Genomic DNA, 19,565 nt, shown 5'->3' on the forward strand with positions numbered 1-19,565 from the left:
CAAGTGCACACAAATAAAAGTAGACCCTTTACAGTTCCGAGTGATGTATTACTCTTACCTTTATGAGCAAAAATGACGGTGTATCCACTGAAACAAAATGCAAGTGATCGCGCTGGCGCCTCCATGTCCTGCAAAGTGCCTTCAGCTTCCACTCTACGATTAGATATGCGCCTAATAGCGCACATTTATATCGTTTAAACATTTAAACTAACATTGTGATATGCTTGAACTGTTTTATATCTATAGATTTTATTTTAGGCAAGTCGTGATGATTTGAGAAGGTTAAATTGATCAAACATAGGCTATGATAAGTTCACTGTCTGCCACTGGCCGCTTGGTCGTTACTTAAAAAAAAACTTACATTTAACGAAAAAAAAATGCTCCCCACGACCCCCCCACCACTTTTTGCAACATCTCGCGGCACGCACGGATGTACCTAAAGAAACATCTCCATTTGATAACAAATTCGTTGGTCTGTGTTAAACAACAGGCGATCTATCGCTGGAATGTGGTATGGCCAGTGCTCGTTGCTGCTGTTATCAGTTCTCTCTTGCACTCGTGCACAATGCCCAGTCTTCACACAGACGATCGTACGCTTTGTTCTGGTAATAGCACAAAACAAAATGCACACAAACATGTCCTTGCTCTTGATATACAATCACTGATGAACACCTTTGGTTTTAATGAGAGAAAAAAAAAACTACCCGAGGGGGAATTAGAACCCAGAACCTCGGAAATGCGTGACAAAAGTTCTACCACTAGACCACTAAAGTACACAAATAATTTATGCGAATTCATGTATTTATTCAGTACTGTGAAGAATCTCGGTACTAATTGTATTTTATTATTAATTTATATTAATATAGTCGCTTGCAATGTGGGCAGGGCCCGCGTGCGCTGCGGCCCCCCCCCCGCGGCACGGGCCCCAGTGCGGCTGCACTGTCTGTAGTTACACCACTGATTTCAGGATTCCTTGATGAATAGAAAATTCAAAAGAACAGCATTTATAAGAAATAGAAATCTTTTGTAACATTATAAATGTCACTTTTTTTAATCAATTTAATGCATCCTTGGTGGATACAATTATTAATTTCTTTTTGACGGCAAACTTTTAAACAGTAGTGTACATGTTCCTGGCTTTATAGTGAACAATTCATCAATGCATGTTATTCCAAAGAGAAATAATGCTCATCAAAATGCAAAAACTTTTTTTTTTTTAAATAGCCCATCCTAATGTTTAATATCCTATTTCATTGAGAAATATGTCATTACAGAAGTAAATGAGGTTGCAAACATTGTTTCATGTTGAGTTCAGCTGACGTTTGTTTAACAAAAAATACGGACTTTTTTTAAACAGATAAGCTGATTGGTGTTCATTGCACGCACGGTTTGAATCGCACCGGCTATTTAATATGTCGGTGAGTAAACTTACTTTCTTTTTGCTTGTTTTCCATATTCGTGATCCATTAACTTTGTCTTAAGATGAGTTAATGCATCCAGCAGTTGTCACTGTTAAATATTGTGTCATAGATACCTAATTGATGTTGAAGCGATGAACCCCCAAAAAGCGATTAATTGTAAGTATACTCACTTGTACTTACTGTGTGTATATGCATGCTTTTAGGTATTTTTATTTGAATGCTCTGATTTCTTCCAAGTATTCAATGAATCAAGGGGATATTCAATTGAGAGGCAGAACTATCTTGATGACCTGAGGACGGGGCCCACGAGAAGGTGAGCTCTTCTACATGCCATCACATTCGATCATACTTGATACATGAATTTCTAAGGCCTCTAAATTATCAACATGATCAAAACTTCTGAAAAACCTGTTGTACACAATCTAGTACAAGCCTTCTGTCATCTGAGTGATAGTTAAGCTTTTTTTTCTGTGAAACCTTTGCTGATTTTTGAAAAGTAGACGTAAGAATAACTTTTATATTGTTAGTAATATTCAAGATAAATATTTACTGGACAGGTTTTGCCTCCCACAATAAAAACTACAGTGTTTTGATCATAAAACTAACTAAGCATTTAAATATCATCTTACTAAAACATTTTATTGAGCGATATAGAGTGACAACTGATATTTATATGTATTTTATGTGAATAGTCTGTTATACTGTTATAAAGATCTCATTGATTTACATTACACACCATCAGAATTTCATCTTTTGGACCATATAAATATCAGCAACTTCATCAAAATGTTATTTGTAAAATTGAGTTGTTTTTTCCTCCTCATTATAGCTCCATGTTCTCACTATATCATACTATATGAGCCAAAAAAAACTGAATTGTATTTTTATTTATTTTTTTTGACTTTTATTATATATGGCAGGCTTTACAGTGTTAACCGTTCAATTTTGCATGCAGTAATGAGGGAATGGAGGAGCCAGACCAAGAACCCGCCCAGGGACTTGCAAACGAACCACGAGATGATGCTCCTCATCATCGAAGGGAATGGCATAACCATGATCCTCCTTTTAATGGACAAGAACCTCACCAATGGCACAGGGAACCCCAGAATCAGTTTTTGTAAGCTCAAATAATCAAATCATTAGTCAACACGAAATCAAAATGGTCTTTCTTCCTGGATAAAGCTATTTCTTTACTCAATCTCACAATTTATCCTCAGACCGTTTCACCAGAAGGACAGCATGACTTGGTTCGAACCACCTGAGCGCCAGTTCTTCCGTCCGCCCTTGATTCCTCATCCACCGCAGGGCATGAGACCCTGTTTTCCCAACCAGAGCGTCAGAGGATTCCACTTCGGACATTATCCACCTCCGCTTCCCTCCTACAGGTTCGGCGAACCATACCACAATCCACACGCGCCTCCAGAGGAATTCACGAGACCTCCAGGGCCTCACCGAAAACTTCGACATAGACACAGGAAAGGTCCGAAAGATAGGACTCCTCGCTGAAATGAAGGAGGCTACACACTTTCAACCCAAACTGCTGGACTGTGCTTTTTCTGAACACCAGCTGCTAGTCCGATTGTTAAATTATTCTCTCCGTGCAGGAACTCTTCTTTTTCTTTGATGGAGTAAACGGATTTGGTCTCCTAAAGAGGTTGACTGTTTTATTAGACTCTACTAGCTAACAATACTACTACAACGTTTTGTGATGGTTATCTGTTATTAGGTCATTTTAATCCGGCAAATGTAATTCATACACATAATCTATAACTGCTGCTAATCTAACATGCCTTTAGTTTTAAATGAAGTGAAATATTAAACACCTTTGCAAGTGCAATTACAGTTGTTTTATTATCTCCTTATATTTTACACGTTTTGTATTTTTTTTTTTTTATCATTTAAAATATTCTGGCTGATGTAAGGTCTGTTATTTAGGCTACAAGTCTACTGATCAGATGTTCTCAGTGATCCGAGAGAACCCAGGTTGAGATCAGCTTAATAAAAGGTTTATCTGCTCAATGGCTTGTAATTATGCAACCTTTTTTGTGATTTTAGAAGACAAGATATTAAGAAGTAGCCAATGATAAAAACTTACAGCAGCTGCTTCAGGTATCTGTAACCTACTGTATAACTTGCCGCTATAATACCGATTGTTATTTGTTACTGAGCACTGTCACTTTGAAGCAAAAAATATAGCTTTTTAATCGTAGAATTATCTGCAGGCTTCCATGAACACACACGCATTTAGAGCGATTATATGAACAGTTTGGTTAGCATGCATGCATGGTCTGTGGCAGACTTTTCTTTGTGTCAGGGCAACAATTCAATAAACAAGAAATAAATATTATGTAGGGCCACACGATTTGGGGAAAATAATAAAATTGTAATTTTTCTGGTTAAAATTGCAATTTGCGATTTAAAATGCGAATTTTTTTTTTAAACAAATGTAGAACCCAGCATGTTTAATTAGGCCTTTACTTGGCTTAAAAATAAATAAATAAATAATGCCACTTAGCCAGTGTAACTAATATATGGATGTCTCAGGGCTAAGCCCCGGTATCTACTCACCCTAGAACCGCCCCTGATTGACATTAAAAAAGTACAATGATACGCTGGAAATATCCATTAAATAAATATAAAAATGTTGATTTAAAAGAATATAAAACAATGTCTTTCTGTGTAAAAACATAATTAAAAGCAACAGCATTAATATATTACTGTAACGGTACATAAATTCGATTTGTTTCATCATCCTGACGGAAAATACAAGCATCATAGTGAGAGAAGCGCGAAGCTCTGAAAAAATGCTTAAAAGTGCTTCGCGATTGGGCAATCTGTGGCATGACTTCACCGTCAGCTGACTGAAGTGGGCGGGGTCTTTCCATACGATGCCGGAAGTGTTATGTATTACAGTTAATGTGAACACACCGAGCTTTGTTTTCACAATGTCTAAATATGACGAAAATATATGAGATAAATACATCAAAGCATCTTTGAAAGCGTAAAGGAGTGCGGTGAAAGCAGGTAGGGAAGTTATTTTACCTTCACGCGAGGCTTATCTTGCTATCGTTGTTTGTTGCTGGTTGGCCTGTCAATAATGGGTGCCTCGAGACTCATTTAAAGTTAAATCAAAGTTAAAGTTTAAAGTCAAGGATCGTGAAGTCTCGGCAGCTTATTTACATATAATACATATTAATGTACAACTGTATGCATATATAATTACATACAGAGGAGGCCCCAAAATAAAGTATTTGGACATTTTAGCAGTGTATAAAAGTCAATGAATTAGAAAACAAAATCAAACCAATTGGCATTTGTTTTATTTATTTATTTTTTATAAAACAATAACACCTGTTCCAGTTGTGAGAAAAGGCCATTTATTAGCATTTACACTAACACTTGATTTCATATTTTGATGTCTAATGCAATGATTTTCAGACATTTTACAGTGTCCAAATGCTTTTTGAAAACCCTTTTTTATAGTATAAACGTCATTACCTTACACAGAAGTAACTCCACCCAAAGTAGGAGCTTTATTAGTCAGAGTACAAACAGTGTAAACTCAGTGCAGGATGTTGAAAGTGTGTTATTGATCTGCAGGCAGGAGGCATGATGTCTGAGCACAGCGACTCCAGTCTGCCGTCTGAGGAGAGGGTCCGCGCTCTCACCAAGCTGGGCAGCTCTGTGGACGTCAGCGAGGATGTGCCGCCGCGCCGGTACTTCCGATCAGGGATGGAAATCATCCGAATGGCCAGCATCTATGCAGAGGAGGGGAATGTCGAGCATGCATTCATTCTTTACAATAAGTACATCACGTAAGTACAGCAAGAACAGGTTGAAAGTGCCAAATGCCTGGCAGGTCGGTTATTGATTGCACATATCAGATTCATTCTACTGTTCTCTCTCCTAATGTAAAAGGTGATTTCCAGTAGTACGGTACAAAATAGGTCCTGAAACTCTTTGTCAATATTTTTTTTCTTTTTCAGCTATTGATAAGTGAAAAGAGGTGCTTAACCTTCATAAAATATTGATCGTCAGTGTCAGGAGGTCAAACTAAGTGTTATATAAGCTGAGCTGTTTTATGTTCTATTTATTTTATAAGGTTTGCCATTTTTGCAACCCTATTTAAAAAAAAAAATTAGGATGTGTAAATAGTTTAAAACTCTGATTTGTGCGATTTTGCTATTTATTGGAAATACATTTCTTCATATATTAGAAATAAACATTAAATACACATCCAAATTAAATAGATATTTTATTGTTATGAATATACGTATATATATTAAAAATATATATTATTTTTAAATTCTAAAAATAATTTTACATAATATTCTTATTTTGCCTCCATTTATTGAAAAACTTGAAATTTAAAACTTCCTAACATTTTAAAACCATGATTTGTGTGATTTTGTTATTTACTAAAATTACATTTCTTAATATACTAGACATAAACATTTATTAAATATCAAAACTAAATATATTAAAAAATAATATTAATAAAAATTGAAATAAGTTAATATATTAATATTATATATGGTAATATATTATATAAATAATAAAGATTTATACAAAAATTATATTATTTTAAAAAACTATATTTTTAAAAATAATAAATAATGTTCCTGTGTTTTACTTCCTTTTAGGTTGTTTATTGAAAAACTTCCTAGACATCGTGAATATAAAACAGCCAACATTCCTGAGAAGAAAGAAACGATGAGGGTAAGATGTGATTTGAGGAAAGTTAAGATGTTAAAAGCTTCATGAAGAATTTCTCAAGCTAATGAATATCCCTTATTTTCCATGCTAGAAATTAAAGGAAGTTGCTTTTCCGAAAGCTGAGGAACTGAAAAAGCTGCTTCTCAAGCAGTACGAAAAAGAACATGGCGAGTATTTTGTCCGAAAGGTGGGTTACATTTAGGGGCAGATTTTTCTTAAGTGATACCTACAGACTAATCCAAGTAATGGTGTACGTGTTTATTGATGGGTGTGTGACTCCTGGCAGCGAGCGGAGGATGAGGCCCAGGCTCGAGAAGTGGCCAAGCAGCGGGATCTGGAGGCCGAGAGGCAGAGACAGGCCGAGCAGCAGCAGCGTATGCATGAGCAGGAGCAGTTCAGTGCCTTTGAGGAGATGATCCGCAGACAGCAGCTGGAGAAGGAGCGCCAGCGCATCATGCAGGGGTTCAGCGTCCCGGAGTCACCCACCTCTCCCCGAGATCTCCTGGTGCCTGATATACAAGGACCTCCACAGGCCTCATTTACACCACCGACGACCCCTGGAGGAACCCCGAACCATGTCTCTCAAACTTCACCCCTCCCAGCATTTGACCGCTCTCTGAAGCCGAGTGTTCCAGTCAGTGCAGGACACAGTGAGGCCTCTCAGTTTGCTCTTCCTTATGCATTGCTGACCTTGTGATACAAACATTACTATTGTCATATACTGTCAATAAATTGAGATTATATGTGTTTTATTAGGTGCGTTGGTAAATGGCTTGCGGCAGCTCTTTGTGCCCGCCGAGCTGTGCCAGAGGTTTTTAAAGCTAGCAGATGCCAACACAACACGGGCCGTGGAGACCTGTGGGATTCTCTGTGGCAAGCTGGTACGTGCCAAACATTTGCAGACACAAGTAGACTGAGACTAACAAAATAATGTCTTTTTATTTGAGCTATCCATTTCGGTAAATCCCACTAAAACATGTATTTCAGCCAAAATCTAAAGAAAAAAGGAGAAGAAAATAAGGACTATTTTTATGCCATTAATGTTTATTTTTATTTTTATAACAATCAGTGAAGATTTTATTGTTTTGAAAATAAAGAATTATATTTAGATTTTGCGTGAAGAAAATAAAACCTATTTTTATGCCATTAAGAGTTTTTTTTCGTAACAATAATCAGACCCCCCCCCAATTCTCATTCACATAATGCTTCTGAACAGTTTATGTATTAATATGGATATTTTTTAATACATTACTGTAATACCATAATTTTTAATGAACAACATAAATTAGAGGTCATACAAAAAATATTAATATTAAATATTAAATAATGAAGGTGTATTTATGCATAATGGTAATATTTGTTATACGACTTTTAACTTTTTAGTTAATTTAAGTAAATTAATAATAAAACAATAAAATAAAATTGGGGACGTTAAGATTTTTTAAACGTCACTTATGCTCACTAAGGCTGCATTTTTTTAAATCAAAAATAAAGTAAAAACAGTAGTATTGTGAAATATTAAATTATTATCGGTGCTCATGTTTTTGTAAAAACCATGCAGCCCTCTACGAACACCTTGGCAATTGAATCGCCATTGGCTAGTAAATTTTTTAGTTTACTAGCCAGACTCACCAAGGCTGCATTTATTTGATCAAAAATAAAGTAAAAACAGTAGTATTGTGAAATATTAAATTATTATCGGTGCTCATGTTTTTGTAAAAACCATGCAGCCCTCTACGAACACCTTGGCAATTGAATCGCCATTGGCTAGTAAATTTTTTATTACTCGCAATGTAGAGGGTTGCCATGTTAAAAAATTCCGGATTCTTTGATGAGTAAAAAGTTCAAAAGAAAAGCATTTATTTGAAATGAAATCTTTGTAACATTAAAATGGTCTCAACTGTAATTTTTGATCAGTTTAATGCATTCTTGCTGAATAAAGGTATTATAAAAAAAATCTTATTGACCACAAATGTTTAAAACGGAAGTGTACTGTATATAAATCTCACTTACTATCTCTTGAATATAATTGGGGCAAATTACAACCTTATTAACATATTTGAGGAAATCTGTATTATGATGAGTAAATCACAAAACAGTTTGCTTGTCTTGGTCCACAGATGAAGAACGCCTTCACAGTGACACACGTGATCGTGCCCAAGCAGTGTGGAGGACCAGATTACTGTGACACAGAGAACGAGGAGGAACTTTTCCTAATCCAGGATCAGAATGATCTCATTACACTGGGCTGGATTCATGTATGAGGTTTTCTGTATAGACACATTTCATTTTAATTTTTTTAATAGTATCACTGTAATTATGTGTCTTGAGAATAATCGGTGTCTTTTTTTTCTATAAGACCCACCCGACCCAGACGGCCTTTTTATCCAGTGTGGACCTGCACACACATTGCTCTTATCAAATCATGCTTCCAGAGTCTATAGCCATTGTGTGCTCACCTAAATTCAATGAGTATGTTTTGAGCTATATGCTGTCTTACTTAGTTTGAGTGATAGTTAGCAGGTATAACGGAACAATGACAGTCTGATAACTCCATGGTTCTCCAGGACGGGCTACTTCCGGCTGACAGACTACGGGATGGACGAGATCTGTTCCTGCAAACAAAGAGGATTCCACCCGCATTCAAGGGAGCCCCCCCTCTTCTCTGTGAGTAATACCTGATTAGTGATTAGAGAACCCTAAATATTAAACTTCAGTACATAAAGTAATAGCCAAAAAAATTTAATTTGCTGAAAATTGACCCTGAGGCCATCGCTCACCAATGGATCATCTGCAGTGAATGGGTGCCGTCAGAATGAGAGCCCAAACAGCTGATAAAAACATCACAATAATCCACAAGCAATCCACACCACTCCAGTCCATCAGTTAACATCTTGTAAAGCAAAAAGTGTTTGTAAGAAATCATCAAGGCATTTTAACTTCTGGCCAAAATATCAGGCCATAATCCATACTAACATTTCCTGCAGTGAAAAAATCAATCCCTTATTGTCCTCTCACATCAAAATCCACCAATAAATTTGTTTAGAACTGTTTTGGGCTTGATCTGTGTTTATTTCTCTCCTGATTCAGATGAGACAACTGTTCACTGCAGGAAGCAGCATTATGGATCGAAGATTCATATTAAGCTGAAGCTAATGGTTTGAAGTTAAAAGAATTGTAATGAACTATTTGTTTCTTACAAACAGTTTTTTGCTTCACAAAACATTAACTGATGGACTGGAGTGGTGTGGATTACTTGTGGATTATTGTGATGTTTTTATCAGCTGTTTGGACTCATTCTGACGGCACCCATTCATTACATATAATGCAAAATTTATCAAAATCTGTTACAATGAAGAAACAAACTGATCTACATCTTGGATGGCCTGAAGGTTGAGTACATTTTCAGCAAATTTTCATTTTTGGGTGAACTACTTTTACTCCATGTGAATGATCTACTGTGTCCTTCAGCCTTATGTGCACCATAATGAAGGTTTTGCGTCTGTGTCTTGTGCTCAGGCTAGTCAACACATCACCATCACTGACGGAAGTGTGAACGTGATGGATTTGCGGTGATTTCATCGCTCCTGCTGCGAAATACGTGCCTTTGCTCTTGACCTCACAGCGACTTGCCAAGAAGCTCCTAATAGGCCAAAAAGGTCCCGTGTTGAACATTGCTACATAGACACTGGGCTTCTATTATCGCATCTTAGCAGTCTATATTTATTGGTTTAATTCTGTAATATCCAAATGTGTCCAATAGGAGCTTAAAGTTGAGGTGTGTAGTTTGTAGCATTAGCAGATTCAAATGGATTTGTAAAAATGAAGAAAGTTGTGCCCTTAAGAAAGCATAATGGAAAAATAGTGATGCATGGCTTCTGTGAGCTTCCATTTATTAAAACCAGGTAATTCTATTATTAACTAATTATGTTGCAGAAATTACACACTTCCCCTATAAACACCTATAAATATTTCAGTGTGCACTGCAAAAAATGATTTTCCAATGCAAGTATCTAAACATTTACTTGAGAAACAACATTTTTTTAAAAGTCTCGTTTTCTGACAAAAAATAGCAAAAGTAAGGGAGTTTATGCTTAAAACCTGAAAAATATAGAAAAATAAACGTAATTCAAAAGAAAACCACGATTTTTCATACCCAATTGACAGATTTTTTTCTTGGTTTACGCATAAATTCAATTGATTGTGATACATTTTTCAGACATACATTTTTCATCTTAAATAATTTTCTTTCTCAAGTAATTATGTGTTGATTTAAGAACATTTAGATATTTGTGATGGGAAAACAAGTGAAAAATGCTAAGTAAGAATATCATTTTGTTGCAGTGTTGTCTTTTGACATTCCATATTAGAAATTCCATACTAGAAAAGTTTCAGATCTTTATGTTGATTAAAAGATTCTCGTACGCCGTTGCAACCAGTTTCAGACAGACTGGCTTTTGTATTTAGCTTAACACATGACAATGAAACCGCTGATTCTTTATGCCTGACCGTGATTTTGTTAATCTCTTAATAGCTACTTTAATGTGTATCAGACTGTTAACATAAAGGCAGATGATTATAGGGAGCAAAGACATATTAATTTTCGTGTTCTATCAGCCAAACTATTCTCTGTTGCTTTCCATAACATTAAAAGTGTTGTTAGACTTAATGCATTTTTTGTATGTAATTTTCTGTAGTCGTGAGCTTCATTTTTGGAGACTCTGAAGCTTTGCATCTTATCCAGACATAGTTAAATGCAAACATATCTTCACTTGAATATTATCTGTTAAGGCAAGACACTACAGGGAAAACCATTGTTTTTTTGTTTTTTTTAAGGCCCTGGTCAATTTTGAGATTTTGGGCTATTTTGCTTCCATAACATGTCTTTGAGACTAGTGGAAAGAAAATATCCAAAATACACATTTAAGGTTTATTATACTCTGTTATGTACATTTATGCAAATATATGCATATTTAATTAGATAATGTTGCATTTGCATATTTAGATGTAAGATTTCAGAAACATGTGATACAAAAGAATTGTCTTAAACTACTGTGATTAATCAACTGGGGACGTATGGTGATATCTATTAGTTTAAATGTGTCCCTTACTCACCTGTGGTGTCTTGTCTTAAGTTATATTAAAGGCTTTGAAAACTAGCATTCCTTTTATTGCACTTATGGACTGAAAATAAACAATACGTTTATTGCGTACCATATTCACTGAGGTGATGTGCTATTTAAGTGTTTACGTGTACTAGAACTGTTAAAGGGATAGTTCACCCAAAAATGAAAATTCTGTCATTAATTACTCACCCTTATGTCGTTCCAAACCCGTAAGACCTCCGTTCATCTTCGGAACTTTCTGTGTCAGCCGCACCACACGCTGTTTACATTAAGTGGATGGCGCTAGGGTGACACAGAGGAGATGAATTGTTGAATAAAGTCGTTTTTTTTCTTTCTTTTGTGCACAAAAAGTATTCTTGTAGCTTCATAATATTACGGCTGAACCACTGATGTCACATGGATTATTTTACAGATCATCTTGCTACGTCTCTGGACTTGGGAACATTTCAGTTGCGTTGCTGTCTATGCAGGGTCTTTGAATATAGCTTGCGCTCACTGTTGTAAACGGAAGCAGTTCCCGGGGAATTACGTATGAGGTCAGCTTTGCGCATGCGCGGCTCAGAAGTGACGCACGCGGAGAGATCGAAACAAAACAACGGTCACTAATTAGAAGTACAAAACGAGGATTTGTAAAGAAGAATGTCGGAGGATTTCGATATAAGCCAAGAGGAGACTTGTTTTCCTTTGCTAAAGTAAGGAAACTTTGCTTCTTTTGATCCTGTAAACAAACGTTGGTTTTCACGAGACGCACCGGCGCATGCACAACGCTGACCTCAGAGGTCATCCGCCCGGAGCTGCTTCCAGTGTACAACAGTGAGCGCAAGCTACAACGGCGAGTTATCCGTCACGGTGTGCAGCCCGCCTCGCCCGCTGTGCCTAATTTTTGTTTTTGGATGAACTAACCCTTTAAGTCAGTTCATGTACATGCGGTCGCTAGTCAATAGGTGGCGATGGAGAGTCGCTCTAGCGCTTCAGTGTTCAGCGGAAAAGATGCGAAGAAGACACTGTTCCTGAGCGCTGTGCAACTACGTTCAGCTGATGTTTTGACATGGTTTTTCAGTCATAATGTTTGATTAAGTGGTAGTTAAAAATAAACATTTACCGTGAACTATCGTTAAAATAGGCTACAAATACGTTTTAAACATTTTAATGGCATTTCGTTAGAGAAAATAACAGGACTTAGCGTATAGGCTAACGTAAACAACGTCTTACGCAACTGGACTTTACATCACTGTAAAAGAACAGTTTCTCCTATTAAAATAGAAATATGACAGAGTCCAAAGAGAAAGCTTTGAGTCTGAAGTCTGATGTTACTACAGTCGCTGTCAGGAATCATGTGAAAGAGACTAAGAAACCGAAGAAGATTATCGATGAAGATGAATATATCGAGGTAAGACAGTCTTGTATACTATTTACAACAGGGGATTCCCTGACATAATTAATTGTATTATACTTAATCATTCAATAATTTATTGTATTATATTATTTTAATGCCCATGTGTTTTGAAATGTGTTCTTTGAATACACTTTACTTTGACTTTGGTTTTTTATTATTATTTAAAAAAAAGACGATGACCTTCAACACCACAGTTTACACAAAATACCAAACCTCAGGCCGTTTTTCAATATACAGTGTGTTATACAGGAACAGCTGATTGAGCTTCATGTGTCACCTGTAAACAACACGCTTAATCTGCATATATTCTTCTGTCTTGATTTGCTAATGACACGCATACTTCCTGTCACCATTTCTTCCAAAGAGTTTGGAGAAGATCATCCAGAGGGACTTTTTCCAAGATGTCTCCAAACTTCAAGCACAGAAGGATTATCTGGAGGCGGAGGAGAGCGGAGATCTGGAGCGGATGAGGGAGATTGCCATCAAATACGGGTCTGCGATGGCTAAATACACCCCACGCACCTATGTGCCCTGTTGTTCTTTGAATACACTTTACTTTGACTTTGGTTTTTTATTATTATTTAAAAAAAAGACGATGACCTTCAACACCACAGTTTACACAAAATACCAAACCTCAGGCCGTTTTTCAACATACAGTGTGTTATACAGGAACAGCTGATTGAGCTTCATGTGTCACCTGTAAACAACACGCTTATCTGCATATATTCTTCTGTCTAGATTTGCTAATGACACGCATACTTCCTGTCACCATTTCTTCCAAAGAGTTTGGAGAAGATCATCCAGAGGGACTTTTTCCAAGATGCCTCCAAACTTCAAGCACAGAAGGATTATCTGGAGGCGGAGGAGAGCGGAGATCTGGAGCGGATGAGGGAGATTGCCATCAAATACGGGTCTGCGATGGCTAAATACACCCCACGCACCTATGTGCCCTGTGAGTGACGTTTCTTACTGTTCGGGATTAATTCTTAAAGGAATATTTAACCAAAAAAATGAACATTTACAATGGATCCTCTGCAGTGAATGGGGTGTTGTCAGAATGAGAGTTCAAACAGCTGATAAAAACATCACAATAAGCCACACCACTCCAGTCCATCAGTTAATGCCTTGTGAAGTGAAAAGCTGCATTTTTGTAAGAGACAAATCCACCATTAACACGTTTTTAACTTTAAACCATTGCTTCCATTTAAAGTCCCCCTGTAGTGAAAATCAAGTTTTTTATGTTGTTTATTTGTCTATATGGTGTTTTTAATATGCCTTTAGACAAACCATGTGCCAATCTATTAATCAACACCATTGCTGAGTATTTTCTCCTTAAAACTGTATCCGCATCGGCGTCTGCACTTCACACTCGCGCATGCTCGCGGGCACGAATTAAGAATCACAAACGGCTGTATTCGAGCTGTAAACGGCTATTTTAAGGCATGAGAAAATTATTTTCACAAGAAAAAACATTTAAATATGTAATTTTGATGATCAAAGATAAGTTTTAAGGGATAAAATATTTGACTACAGGGGGACTTTAAAATATGAATCCTTTATCCATAATATTGCTTTCTCCAGTGGAAATGTTGTCTTGTCTGAATCAGTATAGAAATATGCACATACCAAACACCGTTCACAAGCTAAATCAGCCAAAAACCGTTCTAAACAAATATATCGGTGGATTTTGATGTGAGAGGACAACAGGGGATGGACTTTTTCACTGGAGGAAGCGTTATTATGGATTATGGACTGATATTTTGGCCAGAAGAAACAGTTTTAAGTTAAAACGACTTAATAATGGATTTATTACAACTACAGTTTTTTGCTTTACAGGATGTTAACTGATGGACTGGAGTGGTGTGGATTACTTGTGGATTATTGTGATGTTTTTATCAGCTGCTTGGTCTCTCATTCTGACGGCACCCATTCACTGCAGAGGATCCATTGGTGAGCAAGTGATGTAATGTTAAATTTCTCCAAATCTGTTCTGATGAAGAAACAAACTCATTACATCTTGGATGGCCTGAGAGTGGGTACATTTTCATTTTTGGGTGAACTATTCCTTTAATGATAACCACCTACTGTGTTTTGCACATCAGTGATTTACTGCTGGCACATTGGAAAACTTTTTTTTTTCTTTTTTTTTATCATTTTGTTCCCATTTAGACACGACTCCTTCAACATTTGAGACCCCAGATGGTGGAAGTGCATCTCCCTCATGTTCACAGAGCAAACACAGAGCAACGAAAGAGGATGGTAAGTGACTGCTGCTAAATTTTTTAGTCCTTGCATCTAGACACCATAAAAACTCATTTGATCAATTAAAGTACATTGTGACAGTTGTTCTCTATTATTGTATTATTGAAATGTTATGTTTAAATATGCAAACAAGGCACTATCTAATTAAATCTAATTAAATATGCACAAATTTGCATTTTTTGATTTTGCTTTCTTAGTTTTTCAGTTCTTTACAGAGGGGATTTTGGATCTTTGAATCTCCTTATTTTTAAAGATAAATGCAACATGCTACATGTGTTCTTTGTTATGTTTCAGGAAAAGAAGGTGAAAAAGCAGAGGAAAAGGATCTTCCATCTCTGGACCGCTTTCTTGCTAAAAACACGAGTGAGGACAATGCATCCTTTGAGCAGATAATGGAGCTTGTGGAGGACAAGGACAAGCTGAGGCATGCGTGGCTTTATGAGGCAGAAAATGAATATAATGAGGTACAGCACAATAATAGCTACTGCATATAATTGCGTTTTGCATTGTTGAGTCTTGTTTTGAGTTCTGACAATGTTTATTGTTCTATCATTTAAAGAGGCATGAGCAGAACCTCGCTTTACCGTCCACAGAGAAACAGGCGCTTGAGTGCACCAAGGCAGGAGTGGAAACATGGCAGTACAAGGCCAAAAATGCACTCATGTACTACCCTGAAGGTAAGGTTTCCCATTGAGGATCCCCATCTGTTTAATATTGCATGACACTTTCTGAGGCTTGTAAATAAACTATTAATAACTTGATTATGAGTCTGGTGATATATATCATTGAGTTCAAAGCCAAAGAGCCATACGGTAAATTGCATGTGTTTATTTTGTTCCCCAAAAGGTGAAAAAGACGACACGCTGTTCAAGACGCCACGGGAGGTCCTGTACAAGAACACACGGTTTAATGTTGACCCCTTCTGTAAAGCGCTGAACAAATCCCAAATCCAGCAAGCTGCTGCGCTCAATGCACAGGTAACACTGACTTCTGCATCTCATTTGTCAGCATCAGATCATAAACCACTTTGATGAAATATGATGAAACTAAATGCATATTTCTCTCCTCTGCCTTCTGTCTAGTTTAAACAAGGTAAGGTTGGTCCAGATGGCAAAGAGCTCCTGCCTCACGAATCCCCCAAAGTAAATGGTTATGGATTTGAGGGAAAAGCCTCCCCTGCTCCTGGTGAGTGCCACTGTTTTGGATTAAAGAAATGTATTATACAATTTATATTGGTGTGCAAAATAATCTAAAGAATTTAAACAAAAGTTTTAACATTGAAATCTTAAGAAACAGTCGAGAAGAACAAAGTTTTTGAAGACTTATATACAAGTACTTGTGTCATATTTTCCTAAATGGCTTGTTTGTTTATAAGGTGTTGCAGAGTCTCCTCTGATGACGTGGGGTGAGATCGAAAGCACTCCATTTCGTCTGGACGGCTCAGACACACCACTCGTGGAGAGAAGTCATGGTCCATCGTTCAAGGTCCAGTTCAATTCTAGTTAGCAAACATTTCACTGGTTTCATTCACTTTCCTATATAAACAGAATATTGGGGTTTTATTGATACCCAATTTTATATCATCAAAAAACTTTAATGGTAGTGTGCGCTGTGTGTAACATTTATTGTCCAATATTTCAATAAAAATAATGAATGGATGTTTTTATGGATGTCTTCCAGATTCCAGTGCCTGGGAGAAGAGAGCGGTTGGGTCTGAAAATGGCCAATGAGGCTGCGGCAAAAAACAGAGCTAAGAAACAGGAGGCGCTGCGCAAAGTCACTGAAAACCTCGCAAGGTAAAGAAAACGAGTCTGAGATTGTAAAATATGCTTGTATTTTTCTAGTTTAAACAGCATTTTTTTTTTTTTTGTAATTAAAATAAGGATTAAACTAGGAAAAAATGCTAAATATAAGCATTTTGATTATATTATCAGGATAACAATTTAAGTGAAAAGTTTTTTCAAATTTGGTTCATCCTCCATTTTGCTTTATTGATGCTTAAGAACAAAATATATTAATATTTCATATCTGTAACGAGAGGGGCGGGGTGGGGCCGAGAGCCTGGACTTTATTTTGTTAACGTTCAAAGAAAACTTTAATAATAAAATAAACACAAAATAGCGCGACAGCCCCTCGCGGACGACTGTCGCGCACAAACAGAACTAAAACATAAAATAAAGTCCAGGCTGTCGCGCATTAGCATTTACTCCACTCGGCTCTCGGCCCCGCCCCCACTCGTCACAATATCAAACCTTAATTTTCTGTATTTTATTTTCAAAATTACAAAACGTTTTAACATTTAAATGAAATCCCACATTTTCAGTGTGGTTTCAGACGACTGGTTGACTGATATGTCAGCAAGCTAATTATATTGGTTGTTATTTGGCATTTTTTTTAATTATCGGCATATTTTGACAGCGCATGGGACTTTGCTGAGAAAGTCAGCACCTGAATACACAAGTTTCAGTATTTACGTCCTTTTTTTATATTTTAAACAATTTCTTTATTTGCGAGAATATCGGTCGACCACTACTTCAGACTTTTGAAGTAGTCTGTATTTTTACGATAAAAGAGTGTTTCAGGTTTCAGTGGGGGACAGAAAACTCTAATCTCTATAACTTAAAAAAATAAACTTTGGTTTACACATTAAAACCAAAAGATACCCTTTTCGATGTAGTTTTCAAAGTGATATTCAAAACTGCATTTATGTTGTGTACTAAATGATTGTTTATATGTATTGCAGCCTTACTCCGAAGGGACTGAGTCCCGCAGCGCTGTCTCCTGCCCTTCAGCGTCTAGTAAACAGATCGTCCAGCAAATACACAGATAAAGCCCTGAGGGCGAGCTACACCCCGTCACCTGCGCACAGGATCATGGGCTCTAAGACTCCTCTCGGAGGCCCAGCCACTCCCTCCATCACACCAACACCTGGGAAAGCCAGAACACCGGCCACACAGGACCCGGCCTCCATCACAGACAACCTCCTCCAGCTGCCCAAGAGGAGGAAAGCCTCAGATTACTTCTGAAACAAAAGACTGAACAAAAACTCTAACGTGGTCACATATTTATTGTTTTGTTTTTTTTTTACTAATTTTTTTAAAACTGTGAAACTGAATTAATCATCAGGTTTCTTGGACTTCTTTCTATAAGGAAGAAAATGTCTACAACTTAAAACATCTACAGTTTGTAAGAATTTAGTTTTACATTTTTATTTTAGCTAGCATATATGTACTTTTTCAGCATCATCCACATCAACTGATTCAATCAGGTGAATCATTTGTTCTATTCGGTTCTTTATTACTCTTGATTTGTTTTGAACAAAGCTGGTTCAGTCCTCCTGAAGTCTGAGCATCTTTTATGATGTTGAAGACATCTTGCAAGATCTCAAGGGCACAATAAAGAGTTCTACAGATTTGTGTGTATAATTTCACCAATCATATTTTACAAGATTCATTTGCTGAATCCATCTTTGGGTTGGAGGCTGGACTCATACAACATATACGTAGAAAGACTCCCTTAGTGAATTTACTCTTAACAAAATCTATGATTGCAGTGTTCGACAGAAGAAAGGAAATCATGTCTTTTTTTGCCTTTAAGCCTGGGCTCACATTATATGATGCTGGGACAGACTCTTTGAATTCTATTCTCAAAACTAAGGTTGATCACCATATTTTGTAATATCTGTTTTTCAGTCACGGTGTATTCCATGTTGGCCGAAACAGCACAAAAGTGTTTCATAATTGTTTTACTGTTTAAGTTTAGAGAAAAAAACCATAATTGACTTTAATCAAGGTTCCCACTGTGACAATTTAACACATAGTGTGTGACAAGCTTTGCTCCATTTGTGTAAATGAATTGAATAGCTTGTTGCAAGACATTACACTAGGGAAAAAATGGTGTAGGATTTACTTTGAAACAATTTTCACTTAGAAATTGCTAGTAAAATTCACAAATATTTACAAAGGAGTGGAACACATTGAATTAAACATGAAATTTTGAAATACTTAAGTACTATTTTCTCGTTAAAAAAGCAACTTATTTACAACTTTGAAAAATCGAGTGGCTAAACTTCGTTTCATTTGTATATTTTTCTATAAGTTTGGGGTTGGTAATTTTTTAAGTATTTTGAAAGAAGTCTCTTCACCAAGGCTGCATTTACTTGATCAAATATACAACAAAAATAGTAATATTGTGCTGATTTGGTGCTCAAGAAGCATTTCTATTATCAATGTTGAAAACAGTTGTGCTGGTTACTTTTGTTTTTTTGAAAAAATATTGATATTTTGATATTGTATATATTGTAATATATTGATATTGTTTTTTTCAGGATTCTTTGATTAATAGAAAGTTAAAAACAGCATATGTTTTGAAATAGAACAGAAATGCAATGTCTTTACCGTCACTTTTGACCAATTTAATGCAAAATAAATTTATTAATTTCCTTAAAAAAATACAAAAAAATTACTGGCCCCAAACTTTTGAACAGTAGTGTTAAATAAATTAATATATATTCATTTAAACAATCATGTGACTGGCTACAAAACAAACGCGCTCAAAACGCTTTAGAAATATTCCATAAAACATCCGTGTGAACAGTGAGACATGATGAGGGAATTGTCGTGCATGTGTTATTATGAGGGCTTG

The 19,565-nt window shown here is 36.4% G+C and overlaps 3 protein-coding genes across 5 annotated transcripts in view; all 3 read left to right on the forward strand.

Annotated features, from left to right (window-relative positions):
• LOC107746198 (RNA/RNP complex-1-interacting phosphatase-like) overlaps positions 1 to 3,440 on the forward strand; it is a 12,386-nt gene extending 8,946 nt beyond the window's left edge. For both annotated transcript variants that reach the window (XM_016560313.1, XM_016560314.1), the window contains 5 exons: positions 1,358 to 1,418; positions 1,531 to 1,577; positions 1,659 to 1,734; positions 2,377 to 2,538; positions 2,639 to 3,440. In XM_016560313.1, the coding sequence (XP_016415799.1) occupies positions 1,358 to 1,418; positions 1,531 to 1,577; positions 1,659 to 1,734; positions 2,377 to 2,538; positions 2,639 to 2,927 (635 nt within the window). In that variant the 3' untranslated portion in view covers positions 2,928 to 3,440. The remainder of the gene's footprint in view (positions 1 to 1,357; positions 1,419 to 1,530; positions 1,578 to 1,658; positions 1,735 to 2,376; positions 2,539 to 2,638) is intronic.
• Positions 3,441 to 4,278: 838 nt separating this feature from the next.
• On the forward strand, positions 4,279 to 10,255 carry LOC107746197 (STAM-binding protein-like A). The gene is made up of 10 exons (XM_016560312.1): positions 4,279 to 4,445; positions 5,022 to 5,236; positions 6,065 to 6,140; positions 6,229 to 6,324; positions 6,424 to 6,787; positions 6,894 to 7,018; positions 8,258 to 8,395; positions 8,497 to 8,609; positions 8,705 to 8,804; positions 9,657 to 10,255. The coding sequence occupies exons 2-10, from the start codon at positions 5,031 to 5,033 to the stop codon at positions 9,711 to 9,713; spliced, it is 1,275 nt and encodes a 424-aa protein (XP_016415798.1). The 5' UTR covers positions 4,279 to 4,445; positions 5,022 to 5,030; the 3' UTR covers positions 9,714 to 10,255.
• Positions 10,256 to 12,210: 1,955 nt separating this feature from the next.
• Positions 12,211 to 18,016, forward strand: LOC107746196 (protein DGCR14-like). 2 transcript variants are annotated; one of them, XM_016560311.1, is made up of 10 exons: positions 12,211 to 12,653; positions 13,024 to 13,192; positions 14,829 to 14,918; positions 15,216 to 15,385; positions 15,481 to 15,598; positions 15,768 to 15,898; positions 16,004 to 16,106; positions 16,297 to 16,392; positions 16,615 to 16,717; positions 17,665 to 18,016. In XM_016560311.1, exons 1-10 carry the CDS (start codon positions 12,531 to 12,533, stop codon positions 17,945 to 17,947), a joined length of 1,386 nt encoding a protein of 461 aa, XP_016415797.1. In that variant the 5' UTR covers positions 12,211 to 12,530; the 3' UTR covers positions 17,948 to 18,016. The 2 variants fall into 2 exon arrangements, with proteins under 2 accessions (XP_016415797.1, XP_016415796.1); XM_016560310.1 differs by having other exon boundaries at positions 12,212 to 12,653; positions 16,297 to 16,406; positions 16,602 to 16,717.
• The last annotated feature ends 1,549 nt before the right edge of the window (positions 18,017 to 19,565 follow it).

This window comes from Sinocyclocheilus rhinocerous, unplaced genomic scaffold, assembly GCF_001515625.1.
Source record: "Sinocyclocheilus rhinocerous isolate Xijiao unplaced genomic scaffold, SAMN03320098_v1.1 scaffold4545, whole genome shotgun sequence".
Classification (NCBI taxonomy): Eukaryota; Metazoa; Chordata; class Actinopteri; order Cypriniformes; family Cyprinidae; genus Sinocyclocheilus; species Sinocyclocheilus rhinocerous.